This window comes from Narcine bancroftii, chromosome 1, assembly GCF_036971445.1.
Source record: "Narcine bancroftii isolate sNarBan1 chromosome 1, sNarBan1.hap1, whole genome shotgun sequence".
NCBI lineage: Eukaryota > Metazoa > Chordata > Chondrichthyes > Torpediniformes > Narcinidae > Narcine > Narcine bancroftii.
The window spans coordinates 393,729,014-393,746,723 of NC_091469.1; the positions used below are offsets into that span (position 1 = coordinate 393,729,014).

General features: G+C 40.2%; 1 protein-coding gene across 2 annotated transcripts in view; it reads right to left on the bottom strand.

Moving 5' to 3' along the window:
* Positions 1 to 17,710, bottom strand: part of LOC138751433 (collagen alpha-1(XXVIII) chain-like) — a 216,801-nt gene that overhangs the window by 138,356 nt on the left and 60,735 nt on the right. For both annotated transcript variants that reach the window (XM_069913684.1, XM_069913685.1), the window contains exons 12-13: positions 11,749 to 11,817; positions 949 to 1,017 (exon numbers count right to left, since the gene is read on the bottom strand). In XM_069913684.1, coding sequence (XP_069769785.1) covers positions 949 to 1,017; positions 11,749 to 11,817 — 138 coding nt within the window. The remainder of the gene's footprint in view (positions 1 to 948; positions 1,018 to 11,748; positions 11,818 to 17,710) is intronic.

Sequence of the window (17,710 nt, forward strand, 5' to 3'; positions counted from 1 at the left end):
TTCACGGCCTTAATTCCACCAATATTTCCATTGTAGGCATTGTCTTTAATTGATTTCAAAATTTACATTCCAGTGCACAATAAAATTTCTCCAGCAGTGTTGAATTTCTAACTATTCCAAATTAATGCCAGCCAACAGACAAATCTCATGGTCACTTTGTTGGTGCTCCATACCTACTCTATTAACATATCCCAGTCATGGCCAAAGGAGGTAGTAATGGGATTATTGTGGTCAGTTCATTTACAGATATATTGCAGAATTTATTACAATTCTATTTCAAAATTTAAAAAGAGATTTCAGCCTGAATACTTCCGTACTGGAGATTCAGTTTTCTTTTTTTAAAGGGGATTTACTTCTCTCACCCATTTAATATTCAGTTAATTTCATTGTATGTTTTTCCTCTCTGGCATAGTGCACGTGTCCTCGCACTAAGGAACCAGATGATTAAATAGTGCTAATAAGGGTGGATCTCTGAGTAATCTGCAGGACATAAAGAAGTTCAGGGGACTGGGATGATGAAGAAGATGCAGAGTTGTAGATGTCAGAGCTCATGAAAGGGACATTTGATGAACAATTTACCTAATTGGATATTAATCACTTGGGATGTACTTCAATTAAATGGTGTGCCACAATTAGAATTTTTGTTCTTATTGTAGGATCCAAGGTACATACATATGTTTCAGCATATTTCCATTCCATCAAATGTACTAGTTAAAACATTCGATGTCCACAATCCTCAATGAAAGATGGCACTGTCTCAGGTCCACTTTCAAACTCAATAAGATTAGATCCATTATTTCACCCATTTAACAAACAAGGAAAGCGGAACGACAACATGAAACATGTTAAATAATTACAGTAAGAAAACACTGTTCAGCAGCTTGTTATTTACGCATAATGATATAAACCAATATCACTAAGCTTTATAAAAGATCTGATGTTGCTTACAGGTAATCCAGGTTCTCCAATCCCAGGAGGTCCATGAGGACCAGATCTTCCTTGAGAACCTTTTATACCCTAAGGACATAAAGACATTTCATTTACTTAGTGATGCTTTTCATCAAATATTGACAAACACTGGAAAGTTTCACTGAGAAGTTTACAAGAGGTAAACTTTATTTAGTACCTTATTGAAGTGAAGCAAATCTGTATTGAGAAACATTAATATGATTTGGCAACATCACTTTTATCATTAGATATTTTTTATTTTCACATTGCAAGGGAAGTAATCGGATTAAATAATTGACTACTATAGAATTCATCTGAATTTTGTTCTACAAAAAAGCAGACATGCATAGAAAATATAGAACAAAGCCAATATATCCTTTCTGAAGTGCAGTGTTCAGAATGACTGCATTTGATCAGAGTTCAGCAATAAAATAACTTCCACTGCTGAATGAAAAGCCAGTATGAAATTAGACTCAAGAGATTTTTAAAATGAATTAGTTGTTATAAGAATATTCAAATTAGCAATGGAAGTAATAGGTACAAATGTTGATGCAACTCCAATTAACTTCTGGCTACTATACTTGTCCAATCCATTTTTCATTGTAAACAAATACCATGTTGCCTGCTATCAAAATACCCATAATACATTTTGCCCAGGCTTTACAAAATGTTTCTTAGATAAAATTTTACAGGAACATATTCATTCTGGACATAATGGAATCCAATTTCAGTTGGCAGTATGACACCATTAGTAGAGCTGCTATTTCATAGCTCCAGTGACCCTATATGGGAGATTCAATCCTGACTTCCTGTGAATATTTGGGATTCTCTCAGTGTTCCAAATTCCTCTCACATCCTAAAAACACAAGAAAACAGGAGTGGGAGTATCCACCCTGTTGCTCGAATCTACCCCACCATTCTATGTGATTGTAGCTGATCTATGACTCAATGGGTCTATGACTGATATGGAAAATCTATGACTAAAACTATGACCTCAGCTCCATTTCTGTGCAATTTCCCAGAATGCTCAATTCCTCAACCTTTCAAATATATATCCATCTACATCTTAACTATATCTATTGATTTAGCTTTCGCCATCCTTGGGGCAGAACATTCCAGACATCCACTACCCTCTGAGAGAAAAAAAATGCTAAGCACCTCTTTTCAATGATTGGCCCCTTCTTATACAACATAGAACATTACAGCACAGATCAGGGCCTTCAGCCCATGATGTTGTAAAGCTTTTCCACAACAATCAATTTTTCCAGACCTCACACCCACAGCCCTCTATTTTTCTTATCTAAGAATCTTTTGAATATCTCTATTGTATCAGTCTCCACTATTACCCCTGGCACTACAATCTAGGCACTCACCATTCTGGGAGTAAAAATCTCACCTGATTTCTCCTCTAAACGTTCCTTCACTCACTTTGAACAGATGTCTTCTGGAATTTGTTATTGTTGACCCAGGAAAAAGGTGCTGGCTGCCCACCCTATCTAAGTCCCCCATAATCTTGTGTACCTTTATTAAGTGGCCTCTCATCTTTCATCACTTTTGTTGCTATGTCCCTTTGTTTGTGGCTCTTCCATGAGTGAGTTGTTGGTTAGTTAACCACCATAGATTGTAGCTGGTGTATAATTAAATAGTACAATCTGGGAATCAGTGGCTGGGAATATCTGAAAAATGCAATGCAGGTGTCGGGGCGGGGGGGGAGTGGGGGGGGGGGGAAGAATACAATGATTAGCTGGCATTGACCAATGGGCTGAAATTATGTCTTCCTAAATGAGAACTGTCCATAACCATAAGTTGTAACCGTCTGTTTTCAATAACTACCCACATTGTATTGCTCTATGTACGCTTGCTGTAATTCCTTCATTTCATTGAATAATCATCCTAACACTACCCACACACTTGACAATGAAGATTTTTCTTCCAGAATATTTTTGGGTGTATTTTATGGATTTTGGGCTGCTGGTCATGGAAATCACCTTAACATCTTCCTATCATGTACCCTTTTTTTATGTCATGTAACCTATTTTGTGATTTTCCTGTGATTTAAAATCTATTTCAAGCATACATTGGTTTAGAATTGAAAACATACAAACAGTGATGAACATTGTGAAATGTTTCACCAGGACATTACGACCATGGAAAATTGGTTTCAGGGCAACTGGAATCCATGAAGGCTGTACAACTATTGTTGGACACTGACATGGGAAGCATCAGATGCTGAGTACAAATGAAAATCAGTGGCAAAACATTTTTTGTCAGTTGATCTAATGCAATGTGCCAGCGTCATTATGTGATTAAACATGCTAAATTCAATAGAAGTAATTTAATGTTTCTCCGACTTCCTATGGGAAAATCACGCACTGTCTGAGAGGGAGGAGTGGAGGAGATGACCCTCGGGGATGGTGACCATTGTAGCAGACCAGTGAGGTGGCTCTGCAGCTGAGGGGCATGCAGCATCCTGCTGGCGACTTGAGGCAAGGAACTTGTTGAAGCTGTGGGCTTATGGAGACTGCTGTTGGGAGGCTCCCGCCAGGCAGTGGACTGCTGGAGACTGGCTCAAACTCGCTGGAGGGGTACCAGGTATTGGAACCAGGATGCGAGGAGGTGCCGAGGGCTCTGAAGGGTTCCTGACCATGTTGGAGGTTTGGATCTAGAGCTCAGGTTATCAATGATTTGGACTGAACTCTTATGTGGCTGTGGGGGATGCAGAAGCAGGAGGTGGATCTACAGATGCTCAGTGACTCGGGGGGGGGGGGGGGCGGTTCTCTTTTGCTTCTCTCTCTTTGACTGACTACAAGTCTGACTATAAGCGACACTTAGGCATTTCCTGCCAGTGGTGAATCTGTCTGCCTTGCAGCAGACAAAAAGAAATTTCATGTCATACGACACTGTTTTATTATGACAATAAATTGAATCTTGAATTTTAAATCTTGATGCAGCAAGTCGGAAATTATCTTTGTGTTCATCTTGAATGTGCCTATCACAATTTCAGGAAGCAAACCTTTTGAAAAAAATTGCTGTTCAGTATAAATAAATGAATGGAATAGATGCTGCATCATCAGTAATGAATACCATGAAACGTTTTATAATTATTACTAACTTAAAGAATATTTTAAAAATGACTGGGAGAATTTGCATAAAGTCAGATTTCTCTAACTTGGTGAGGCCCTGTATGGTAGTTATTAGGTATCCTCCTCCATTCAATAAGATTATGGTTAGTCCTAGTCCATTGTCCTACCTCCAGATTCACAGATCCACTGATTCTCTTAGTTTCCATATAATCTTTCATTCTCAGACTGGATTGTACTCATCCATTGAGTAACAATAAACCTACTTGGTTCGGCTGGGAGTCGGAGGAGGAGCTTGGAGAGAGTCGGGCTGTGAGTCGGAGGAAGAGGAGCTTGGTGAAAGTGACGAGAAGGTAAGCTATTAAAGTTGGAGGCTTACCGGGGCTTGGGCCTACTTGGTTCGGCTGGGAGTTGGAGGAGGAGCTTGGAGAGAGTTGGGCTGTGAGTCGGAGGAGGAGGAGCTTGGTGAAAGTGACGGGGTTAATTGGTCAAGGGGCCAATAAAAGAAGTGAAAGGGGAGGGAGCGGCCAGCGAGGAGTGGCTCAGTGATTGAGTGGAGCAGTGAAGGAGTGAGACTTCCTGGCTTTAGCTCATCAGGCTTTGGCGAAAGCAGGCAAGGAGAAAAAGTAAGCCGAGTTATTTGCCTTCGTATTCAGAGTCATGCCAATAGGGTTAGTGCTCTGTACTGGGTGTCAGGTATGGGAACAATGGGTGACCTCCACCCTCCCAAATGGCCACATCTGCACCAGGTGTACCGAGATGCAGTTACTAAGGGACCAAATTAGGGATATGGAGTTGCAGATTGATGACCTGCGGCTTGTAAGGGAGAGTGAGGAGTTAATCGACTCAACTTTCAGGGCGATAAATACTCCAAAACCCGTGTCAGGTAAATGGGAAACTGTCAGAGGAGGAAAGTAAAAAGCAAGAAATATGGAGAGCACACCAGTGACTATCCCACTCAACAACAGTTATGTTGTGTTGGATTCTGTGGAGGGAGATGACTGGACAGAAGATGGCCACGGGCACCAGGTCAATGGCAATGAGCCTGGCAGAGTGATGCAAAAGAAAAAGAAAAGGAGAAATGCAGTAGTTATTGGGGACTCCATTGTCAGGGGTACAGACAGGAGGTTCTGAGAGCCAGATAAGTATACCCGCATGGTGTGCTGCCTCCCTGGTGCAAGGGTACGAGATATTACAAATCAGGTCCAAAATATTCTGAGAGGAGAGGGAGAGCAACCTGATGTCTTGGTACATGTGGGTACAAACGAAAAGCTGAAAGACAGGAATGCTAGGGTGATGATCTCGGGATTACTAACTGTTCCAAATGCAAGTGATGAAAAGAATGTAAGGATAAGGAAAATGAATGTGTGGCTGAGGTGCTGGTGTACAAGGCAAGGATTTGGCTTCTTGGATCATTGGGATCTCTTTTGGGGAAGGCATGATCTTTACAAGAAGGATGGGTTGCACCTAAATCCAAAAGGTGTCAACATTTTGGCAAGTATGTTTGGTACAGCAGTGGGGCAAGGTTTAAACTAATTTGGGTGGGGGGGGGGGTATGGGAACCTGAGAAATAGGGAAAAGGGTAGGGAAGATAAAGTAATGGCCAGGAAAAGTAATGTTGGGAGGAAAAAGTAAAAAATCAGATGGTGCAGTGAGTTTTCGGGTCAATGATAGTATTAAGAAAATTACAAAGTAAAATAGTGGGCAGAAAAATCAAAATAAAAGGTTACAGAAGTCACTAGATATTAAAAGGACAAAGAGCATAAGGGCAATTTATCTGAATGCCCACAGTATTAGAAATAAGGTTAGTGAACTTGAGGCGCAAATCGGTAATCATGCCTATGATTTGGTAGCCATCACGGAAACATGGCTGCAAGGTGACCCTAAATTGGAATTAAACTTTCAAGGGTATCAGGTGGTGCAAAGAGATAGACAGGATGGTAAGGGAGGTGGAGTTGCACTCTTAATCAAAGATGAGCTCCAGGCAGTAGTGAGGGATGATATAAGATCTAAAGAGCTTAATGTTGAGTCCATTTGGGTAGAGTTAAAGAATAACAAAGGGAAAAAATTATTGGTGGGTGTTATCTATTGCCCACCAAATAACAATAGTTTAGTGGCACAGGAAATAAACAGAGATAAGTGAGGCATGTAATAATGATACAGCAGTAGTCATGGGGGACTTTAACTTCCACATAGATTGGGAAAATCAAGTTGGTCGTGGGAGTCTGGAAGAGGACTTCATAGAATGCATCTGTGATAGCTTTCTTGAGCAGCATGTTAAGGAACCCACAAGAGAAAATGCTCTCCTGGATCTAGTGTTGTGCAATGAGATAGGTAGAGTAAATGATGTAATAGTCAGAGACCATCTGAGAAATAGCGATTGGGAAGTATGATTGAATTTCTCATTCAGATGGAAGGGGAAATAGTTAGATCTAAAACTAATATATTATGCTTAAACAGGGGTGACTACCATAGGATGAGGGAGAAATTGGGCAGAGTGGACTGGGAGCACAGGCTAATTGATGAAACAGTTGAGGAACAGTGGAAGATTTTCAAAGAAATATTTTGTAATACTCAACAAAAATATATTTCAGTCAGGAAAAAGGGCAGCAAGGGAGGGAAAAATCAACCGTGGTTAACAAAGGAAATAAAGGAGTGTATAAAATTGAAGGCGCAGGTGTACAAAGCTGCAAAGAGCAGTGGGAAACTGGAAGATTGGGATAACTTTAAGAGACAAGGGGTTACAAAGCAGATAATAAGAAATGGGAAAAAGGATAATGAAAGTAAATTGGCACAAAATATAAAAACAGAAAGCAAAAAATTTTATAAATATATAAAATGGAAGAGGGTGGCCAGAGTTAACAAAGGACCCTTGGAGGTTGAGAAAGGAAAACTGGTAGCAAAAAATGAGGAAATGGCCGAGGCACTGAACAAATATTTTGTGTCATTCTTCACGTTGGAAGAAACGTCCAGCATGCCCAAGTACGGAGTTAAGGATGAGAATGTTGGGGAGGGCCTTGATAAAATAGTTGTTACAAAGGAAGTAGTGATGGAGACACTAATGGGACTAAAGCCAGACAAATCACCTGGTCCTGATGATATGCATACAAGGGTTCTGAAGGAAATGGTAGAAGTTATAGTTGATGCATTGGTGGTCATATACCAAATTTCCTTGGATTCTGGGCAGGTCCCAGCAGACTGGAAGACAGCAAATGTCATGTCACTTTTTAAGAAGGGATGTAGGCAGAAGACTGCGAATTATCGGCCAATTAGCTTGACATCTGTTGTTGGAAAAATGCTTGAAGCCGTCATTAAAGATGAAATAGTGAAACTTTTGGAACATAAGAGTTCAATCAGGCAGATGCAGGATGGTTTTAGAAAAGGAAGATCTTGTTTGACAAACTTGCTAGGATTCTTTGAGGATATAATGGGTGCGGTGTATAGAGGGGAACAGGTTGATGTTGTGTATTTGGATTTCCAGAAAGCGTTTGATAAGGTGCCGCACAAGAGACTTATCAGTAAATTACAGGAAAGTGGAGTCCGGGAAAATATATTGGCATGGATTGAAAACTGGTTGTCTGACAGGAGGCAGAGAGTTGGGATAAGTGGGAGTTTTTCAGGTTGGCAGAGAGTGGTAAGTGGGGTGCCGCAGGGGTCAGTGCTAGGCCCACAACTGTTCATCATTTACATTGATGACTTGGAGGAGGGGACAAAATGTGGTGTAGCCAAGTTTGCAGATGACACCAAATTGAGTGGAAGAGCAAATTGTAATGAGGATGTGGAAAGTCTGCAGAGGGATATAGTTAAGCTGGATGAGTAGGCAAAGGTCTGGCAGATGGAGTACAATGTTAGTAAGTGTGAGGTTATCAACTTTGGCAAGAAAAATAAAAGAGTTGAAAATTATTGAAAGGGTGAAAAACTACAGCATGCTGTTGTGCAGAGGGACTTGGGAGTGCTTGTGCATGAATTGCAAAAAGTTAGGTTGCAGGTGCAGCAGGTTATTAAGAAGGCAAATGGAATGTTGGCCTTCATCACCAGAGGAATTGAATTCAGGAGGAGGGAGGTAATGTTGCAATTGTATAAGGTACTGGTGAGACCGCACCTGGAGTACTGAGTCCAGTTCTGGTCTCCATATTTGAGGAAGGATATACTGACTTTGGAGACGGTCCAGAGGAGGTTTACTAGGTTGATCCCTGGGATGAAGGGGTTGACTTATGATGAAAGATTAAATCATCTAGGATTGTATTCATTCAAGTTCAGAAGAATGAGAGGAGATCTTATAGAAACATATAAGATTATGAAGGGTATGGATAGGATAGATGTAGGAAGGCTTTTTGAGCTGGCCGGGGAAACTAAAACGAGAGGACACAGTCTCAAGATTCGGGGGAGTAGATTTAGGACAGAGATGAGGAAAAATAGTTTTTCCCAGAGAGTAGTGAATGTTTGGAATTCTCTAACCAGGGAAGTGGTTGAGGCTGTTTCATTAAACATATTTAAAATTCGGTTAGATAAATTTTTACATGATAGAGAAATTAGGGAATATGGGGAGAAGGCAGGTAGATGGAGTTAGGTCATAAATTAGATCAGCCATGATCTTATTGAATGGTGGAGCAGGCTCGATGGGCCATTTTTGGCCTACTCCTGTTCCTACTTCCTATGCAGAGAATAGGGCAGAAGGTCAAAAGCATAATGCAAAGTGTTCTGAATTTTGGAGGGAATGAAAGGCAGGGGTGGAAACATAAATGTAGTCAGTTAGAGGGTTTGAAATGTGTCTATTTCAACACAAGGAGTATTAGAATAACAGAGAAGAAGTTCAGCATGGATCAGTGTGGGGAACTCTGATGTTGTGGCTGTTACAGAGATTTGGTTGGCAGAAGGACAGCATTGGCTGATGCAGATACCAGGGTTTAGATGTTTTCAAAGGAATAAAGATTTGTGAAGTTTCCTTTCAGAGGTAAGAGTTGGGGGAAAGTAGCATTACTGGTCAGGATAGCATCGTGGCTATAGAATCAGTGTGGAGGGAATTCAGAAATAGAAAAGGAGTAATCACTGTATTGGGAGTAATCTATCGGCCCACAGATAGCCCTCAGGACATCAAGGAACTGATAAGCAGGTAGATTTTGGAATGGTGCAAAAATTATAGGGTTGTGTTATGGGAGCCTTCAACTTCCCAAATATTGACTGGCACTACCTGACTGCAAGAGGGGCTGAATTTGTCAGGTGTGTTCAAAAGGATTTCTGACACTGTGATCTACATGGATTTTAGCAAGGCATTTGGCAAAGTCCCCCTCAAGAGACTCATCCAGAAAGTTATGAGGCACGGGATCAGTGGAACCTTGGATAAAATATTGGCTGTAGAAAGAAAGGAGAAAGTAGTAGTGGAAGGAAAGTATTCTGCCTGGAGGTCAGGTACTAGTGGAGTGCTGCAAGTATCTGTTCTGGGACCCCTGTTCTTTCTGATTTTTTATAAATGACCTAAATTAAGAGACCAAAGGATGGGTCACCAAGTTTGCCAATGAACCAAAGGTTGGAAGAATTGTGGATGGAGCTGAAGGTTGCCGAGGGTTACAAGATGATATAGACAAGATGTGGAGTTGGGCAGAAAAGTGGCAGATCAAGTTCAATCCGGATATAGGCATGATGCAACGTTGGGTGGAAAAGTGGCAATGGAGTTCAATTCGGTTAAGCGTGAGGAGATGCATTACGGAAGGTTAAACCAGAAGGCTGAGTACAGGGTAAATGGTCAGGTACTTAACAGCGGAAAAACAGAGGGAGTTTGCAAGGATGCTGTGAAAGTTGATTGGATAGCTAAGAAGGTCTATAGGTTGGTGGGCTTCATTAGTCGGGGGATTGTGTTCAAGAGTACAGAGGTCATGTTGAAACTCTACAAATCTCTGGTGAGATTACACTTAGAATATTATGTTAAGTACTGGTCACCTTATTATATGAAGGATGTGGAAGCTATGAAGAGGGTGCAGAGGAGATTTACCAGGATGTTGCATGGATTGGAAAATAAGTCTTATGAAGCAAGGTAAGCAGAACTAGGTCGTTTCTTTTTTGAGTGAAGAAGGATAAGAGGAACTTAATAGAGGTCTACAAGATTCTGACAGGCATAGACAGGGTGGACAGCCAGCTCCTTTTTCCCAGGGCAAGAATAGCAAACACCAGGGAATATCTGTCCAAAGTGAAGGGATGGAAGTTTAGGGAAGACATCAGGTGTGTGTTTTTTTTTATACAGAGAGAGTTGTGGGTGCCTGGAACACCTTGCCAGGGATGGTGATGGAGGCTGAAACATAAGGGGCATTTAAGAGACTCTTAGACAGACACATGGATGAAAGAAAAATAGAGAGTTATGAGATAGTAAGGGTTTAGTATTTTTTTTGGTAGGAATATATGTGGCGGCACAACATCGAGGGTCAAAAGGCCCACACTGTGCTATAGTGTTCTATATTCTTGCCTTAAATATATTTTCTGAGGTTGCCTCCACTAATTTAATGGCCAAAGAATTTCATAAGTTCACAATTCACTGGGAAATACAGTTCCCCCTCATCTGTGTCCTAAATCTACCACCCTGAATCTTGATGATATGTCCCCCTAGTTCTACCAGTGCAATAATTGACCTACCTCTATCTTTTCTATGCCTTTTATTATTTTACACGTTTCTGTAAGATCCCCTCTCAGTCTTCTGAATTCCAGTAAGTACAGTCCCTGATGACTAATCTCTCTCATAGGCTAACCTCCTCATGTCTGGGATCAACCTGGTGAACCTCCTCTGCACTACCTCCAAAGCCAGTATCTCCTTCATCAAATAAGGAGACTAGAACTGCATGCAGTACTCCAGATGCAGCTTCACCAGTACCTGTACAGTTGCAGCAAAACCTCTCTGCTCCACAATTCAATTCCTCTAGCAATGAAGGCCAACATTCCATCTGCCTTCTTGAAAGCCTGTTGCACCTGCAAACCAACCATTTGTGATACATGCGCAAGCACCCCCAAGTCCTTTTGCACAACAGCAATTGCCATTTCAATAATATTCTGATCTTCCATTTTTCCCTCACATTTACATTGCACTCCATCTGCCAGAACCTTGCCGACTCACTTAGCCTATTTATATCTCCCTTCAGACTCTCCGTATCCTCTGCACAATTTGCTTTTCCACTCAATTTAGTGTCATCGGCATACTTAGATACACTTCATTCCATCCCTTTTTCCAGATCATTAATGTATATCGTGAACAGTTGCAGGCCCTGTGCTGACCCCTGCGGATCACCATTTTCTACTAAATACCAACCAGAAAATTCCCAGGTAACCCATTTCTGTGCTTTGTATTGTTAACCAATCCTCTATCCATGCTAAAACATCATCCCCATGCATCCTTATCTTATAGATGCCTTTTATGTGGCACCCTATCGATTGCCTCTGGAAATCCAAGTAAACAATGTCCATCTATTCTCCTCTATCTACTGTACTCGTTATATCCTCAAAGAACTCCAGTAAGTTTGTTAAACAGGACCTGCCTTTGTTTTTAATATTACAAATGGTGTGTCAATTAGCCTAGGAAATTTTATATTTGCCTCTTGCAATATGTTGCTGACAATGTTTCAACATTAGACTCAAAACTTTCATCAGAAATTAAAATATTGGTTTTCTGAGGGAAGCTGAGCATTTGACAAACTGAATGTATTTTCACTACAGTTAGAAAGAGGATGCGATTAATTACCATTGGCCCTGGGTATCCAATCCCAGGGTTTCCTATTGGACCATCCAAACCAGTAAGACCATGCTCACCCTTTGGAAAAATGAAAGAAATAAATAAGAGAATATATCAATAAAATCAAACAATACTCATTTTTACAATGTACAATTTTTACAAATGACTAGAAATTCCACTTAATCTATACGTTACCTGTGAGATAAATAGTACACAGTTGGGCATTTTTAGCTAATAATGTTTAATAAGCAGAGAGCTCAAAATCCACCAGTAACAGTCTCTCCAAGTGTAGTATTTATTCTTGAAATGGCATTTTAGATGCTCAGGATTGAGGTCATGAAAAACTATTTAAGATAACTTAAAGCTTAATAGACAGATGAAGGAGAGGAAGAGGGCTATCTGGGTGAAAATGTCATAGATGATACAAACAGTTATTTACTGGTTGGAAATTTGAAGCCAAAATCACTCAGCAATTCTGCTGGTTTCTTGCCAGTAACATCACACCTCAACCCCCTCTCTCACCTCACCAAATCTCCCAAGATGCAGCAATAATCTAGATAAGACTGGGCACAATCATTTGCAAGTATTACTATTGCTTCATATTGAGAAGCGTCCCACCATTTCTAATTAGATAAATGTTATCAGAATGCAATATCAAGACACCATCTTCTCTCCGAAGGGAGTTTCTGATATATTTGCACCAGTATGATGAAACTGCAGAAATATTCTGGCATCTAGATGAGTGCAAGTTGAATCCACCTTGGGCAGTGTCCAAAAGCAGTGAGACCATTTTCACAAAAGAAAATCTGCTGCCTTCCATGGCAGCTGGTTGGTGGTGGCTTCCTGGGAAACTCTGTTAAGAAGGATGTGAGTTCTATTTTCCAGGCACGTGGTTCAGGTGAGCACTGGCATAGGACAGAGGTGACAGTTACAGCTGTGTGCCTACTGATTCTACAATCGAATCGGTGTTGGAGGGCATGATAGGCTAAAGTCTGATGTCACCATTAGGATCATGTCTCACAGATTCAAAGCCATATGCTGATTCATTTTTTTCAGTAGGTAGTGAGAGCAAATAAATGCTGTGAAAACTTTAAACTGGTAGACCATCTCTGCATTCATCACAACATTTTTGATCATAGTATTTAGAGAGAAACTACCCAGATGTCATATCTCTTCATTTCTTGTGGCATGTTACTGATGCAAGATTTTTATTGAACTAGGTCAGTAATTATTTCATGTGATTTTTTAAAATAAGCAATTGCTAGTAATTCTCTTTCTGCTTATTAATCCACATGAGGAAATTTCAATGACTAAAAATGAAAGTAAGAATAGCAAAATACATCACTGGTCAACATGGTTAGTGCAGCAGTTAACGCAATGCTGTTACAGACTTGGGTTCAAATCCTTCACTGTCTATAAGGAGTTTGTACATTCTCCCTGTGTCTTCGGGGCTCTGGTTTCCTCCTATCATTCAAATCATGCCGGGGCTGTAGGTTAATTGGGTGCAATTGAGCAGCAGAGGCCCATGAGGCTGTTGATCCAAACCAGGATACAACTGCTTAAATTCGAGGAAAAGGTGTATGTTTTTTTGTGCATAAATCAATTCGCTGAATAATATTATTTGAAGATAAAGTCACTGAAACTCTGATTTTGTTTAAAGATCAAATTGCTAAACACTGACATTATAAATTTTATTGGCATCATTTGGTACAGGAAGTTTCCTAGATTTCTATCCCATTTGCTGGTCACATTTAAAATTATGCATTTCTCAACTTATAAATAGTTCAGAGAAGAAAAGTTGCATTCTCCAACCAAATGGTTGTTTGGTCTGGTGCAGAAATAAATTTGGAATCAAGCAGGAGTTCAGAAATCAGCTCAGACAAATAGGAACTGTTGCAGAGCCCAACTAAACTCACTTCCAGCAGGAAAGCTGTACATATCTGAAATACTGTTACCTCCAGGATTGGATCTACCTTTTCCAATTCTCCGTTTCTGTTCAATATGGCCATCTGTCCAACCTTGGAAGCTGCATCATCTCCTGGCAAGCACAATACTGAATAATAATATTCCTCCAATTTCTATATACCACTGTTTTCTGATTTCACTTTACAACATTTATTTAATAATTTCAAACTTTCAACCAATTCCGATCTTCCTTTACTTCCCTCTTTTTCTAGGTATATATTTATTCACTCACAGCCAGAGACAAAACAAAACTCAAAGCCACACTGTTGGAAAACCTTCAGCACAGATCCAAGGGTTCAAGAAGGTGCTGTCCTAAATATATGCACATTACATGCCCTTTGGACCACAAGATTGTACCAACACATTTAACCTAATCCATGATCAAACAAACCCTTCCCTTCCTCACATCCATTACCTCTATTTTTCTTACATCCATGTGCCTATCTAAGAGTTTTATAACTATCCCTATTTTATCAGCCTCAACTACTACACTCGGCAAAGCATTCCAAGAACCCACTGCACTGTGCTTTGATGTCTCCCTTAAGCTTTCCTCCACTCACCTTAAAAAGATCTCCTCTGGTATTGGATATTGACACTCTGGGAAAAAGGTTCTGGCTGCCCACCCATCTATGCCCCTTAACAGCAACCAAATAAGATTTTATCATGGGAAAGAGCATTTTATCAAAAATATTATTGTATGAATTGGAAACAAATTGATTGGAACCGCTAAGAGATAAAAGTGACAGAAATTGCAAATCGTTCATTTACAAAAATCATATACATCATAATCATAAATAAAATTTGATTGCTGAAATTGTATTGCTCCTTTTAGGATTTCTAATTCTTTCAGCTTTTGTTTCATATCAGTATTTGCAACCTTTTCAAGATAACTAATTCATTTTGAATCCTTTTCCAAGGTATTTCCTTGCACATGTCCCAAAAGATGCCCATCAACAAATATCAAACAATAGCTTGTTTTTTTTTCGCAGTGATGTGATCTCAAGTCAGTCACTTCACCTACAGAGCAGCAGAGCATTCTTTCATGAGATTTTCAGAAACCATCATTGTGAGTCTAATTATCAATCAAGCAGTGCAGTGAAATGGATGAGAATTATTGGTCTTTCCTCAATTGCTGAGGAAAATTAAGACCAATAGAGTGGAACTCTGAGAAAATAATCTAAATCTTGCTTTCTGCCTTTCATAATTAATCCTAGGAGACTATAATGATGGTATTGGACAAATTCCTCTCATATTCACTCCATCTCTTTGATATATTTTATTATGTCTTCTTTCTCAGCTTATGTAAGTTTTGTCACTGAACTATTTTTCTGTTTCAATGACTTATGGTCGTTCTATTTCCCTGCATGTTTACTTTTTCCTTACCCTCATACTGTTCCTTTTCAAATATTGGTTAGAGTTCTATTGAAGGAATAACTTTAATTTTTATTCCACTGTCCATCCATCCTGATATATTAAATGCTATCAACAATTCTCCTTTTGTCCCATTTTTTTTCCTTTTTGTTCAATGTTAAGTAATTGAAAATAAGAATATTGGAAATAAGAACTGCAGTTTGTGACATAGTTAAGAGTCAATCTTCATGGAAAAAATTCCCCGAAATAACTTGTTGAACTCAGGAACCTTCCAGGAAATTATGGAACAATTAAAGCACTAAGAAAATTTGAAAGCATACATTGTTTCCTAATGTAACTATGTAAACATATCAAATTGGCTGTGGTTCCATGAGTTACAACAATGACTATTTGTCATCTTGAAATGTCAACAGCTATAAAGAGTAATTTGGAACAATTTCTTTTAAAAAATTAATGAATTCAGATTTTAAAAATGACACATTTATTTTCTGCTAAAATGTCTGTAGTGCATATCAAAAGAACCAAAGACTTGTTGATCCAAACCAAGGCTTTTATTAACTAGAAGACCGGAGCATATCACAAGTAGGTCGACCAGTCCAGAATGACCTGGTCTGGCTAGGAGCAATCCTTTAAGACCTGCCATTAGGTGTGGCTACACTCTCAGCCAATCACAGTCATCCTACACTACCATCTGTACATATAAACATTGGTGATAGAATCTGTACTATCACAATGTCATAATTCAAATGGCTGCTTCATATGTTCTAACCAGAAATGAGGAAAAGGTAAAGCACAGGATTCTGTTGACACCATGGATAAGTGAAAAAAAAAACCACACAATTGCTGAGGAATTTCAGCATCTCCGTCACATCTGCTCCCAAGATGAGGTCTTCTAATCCAGAGCCTCTGAAATGTCTGCCTTCTTCCACAAACATGGCTTCCTCTCCACCACTATTAACTCGGCCCTCACCCGCATCTCCTCTATTCCCCGCTCAAGTGTCCCCTGCCCCTAGAAACAATAAACATAGAGTCCCCCTGTCCTCACCTTCCATCCCACCAGCCTCTGCATCCAACACACTATCTGTCAGAATTTCCAGCACTTACTACAGGACCCCACCACCAGCCACATTTTTCTTTCTCCTCTCTTTTCAGCCTTCCGTAGGCTCCCTCCATGACTCCCTTGTGCACTCTTCCCTCCCCACCCATCTCCCTCTGGCACTTCCCACTGTGGTTGTAGGAGGTGTAATACCTGCATGCACAACTCCTCCTTCACCATGGTCTGAGGTCCCAAAAAGACCTTTCAGGTGAAGCAACTCTTCACTTCTACCTCCAAAGAGCACATTTACTGCATCCAGTGCAGCCTCTGTGGCCTTCACTACATCGGTGAGACCGGTCGCAGAATAGGAGATCACTTTGCCCAGCACTTTCTCTCTGTCCGCAACAAAAGTATCCTTCCCATAGCTAACCATTTCAATTCTAAGTCACACTCTCAAGCTCACATGTCTGTCCATGGCCTTTCACACTACCTCACCCTGACTACCCACAGATTGGAGGAACAACACCTCATTTTTCGTCTGGGCATTCTCTAATCCCAGGGCATGATCAATGAGTTCACTGCATTTCACTAATCAGCCTTTCTTCACCCACCCACCCATTAATTAGTTATTCCAGTTCCTACTTCTTTTCTCTCTCCACCTTGCCTAGACTCTCCCCCCCAACTTCCTGCAGTCCTTCTCCCCACCCCCCCCACCCACATCTATCATCTCCCACCCTCACCAACTCCCCCCCCTCCTCCTTCCTCCTTTTGTTCAGACATCTCTCATGTACCCCCAAACCTTGATGAAGGGCTCTTCACCTTTGCTACATAAAGGCACTGTTTGACTGCTGAGTTTCTCCAGCATTTGTGTGTTTTTTCTGAAATGAGGAAAAAATTTGTTCTCCATTTTTTTTCATTTATACGCTGTTCATTTTGCTGCTTGAGTTGCTGTATTATTTATGGTTCATTTCTCAACTTTTTAAGCTTCCTAATTGCACCAAAAAGTGTCAGAACTCCAATGCTAATATAATCAACCCCAAAACCTGCCTTAGCCAAAGGTAGCTCAGCAGAAATTTCAGGATGTTTTTCTCCACACATGAATGTGCTATGCCATTTTAAGTAATTATTTCATGTAAAAAAATCTCCCTTCAGCCCCATGAAATGAATCTTTAGCAGCTTTTTGTAGCACAGTATTTCTCCTCCATTGATCTCCCTTGCATTATTCTAATTAACCTACAACTCACCGTGCCACTCACTACCCAAAATTTTCACCATCCCATAACATCCTGGATGGACCTTCTCTAGCCTCACTCTCTGCTATAGCATGGATCAAATATACAAGTTTGATTTTATATAGATAGTTACTGGTGACACTATTCAAAACCAAATATAGTTCATGCACATAAATTCTGCCATTGCTCCATTTGCAGATTTTAAATCTATTCTGACACTGCTCTGGAGAGCACTCAGAGCTTCAGACCTTTCCAGATGAACACCATTGGGTGCAATTCATTTTCATCAAAATCTTAATTTTTATCTCAAATATCAGTTTCAATTAGTTTCTGAATCCATTTGGCCTATATCTGCCCACTGCCCTTT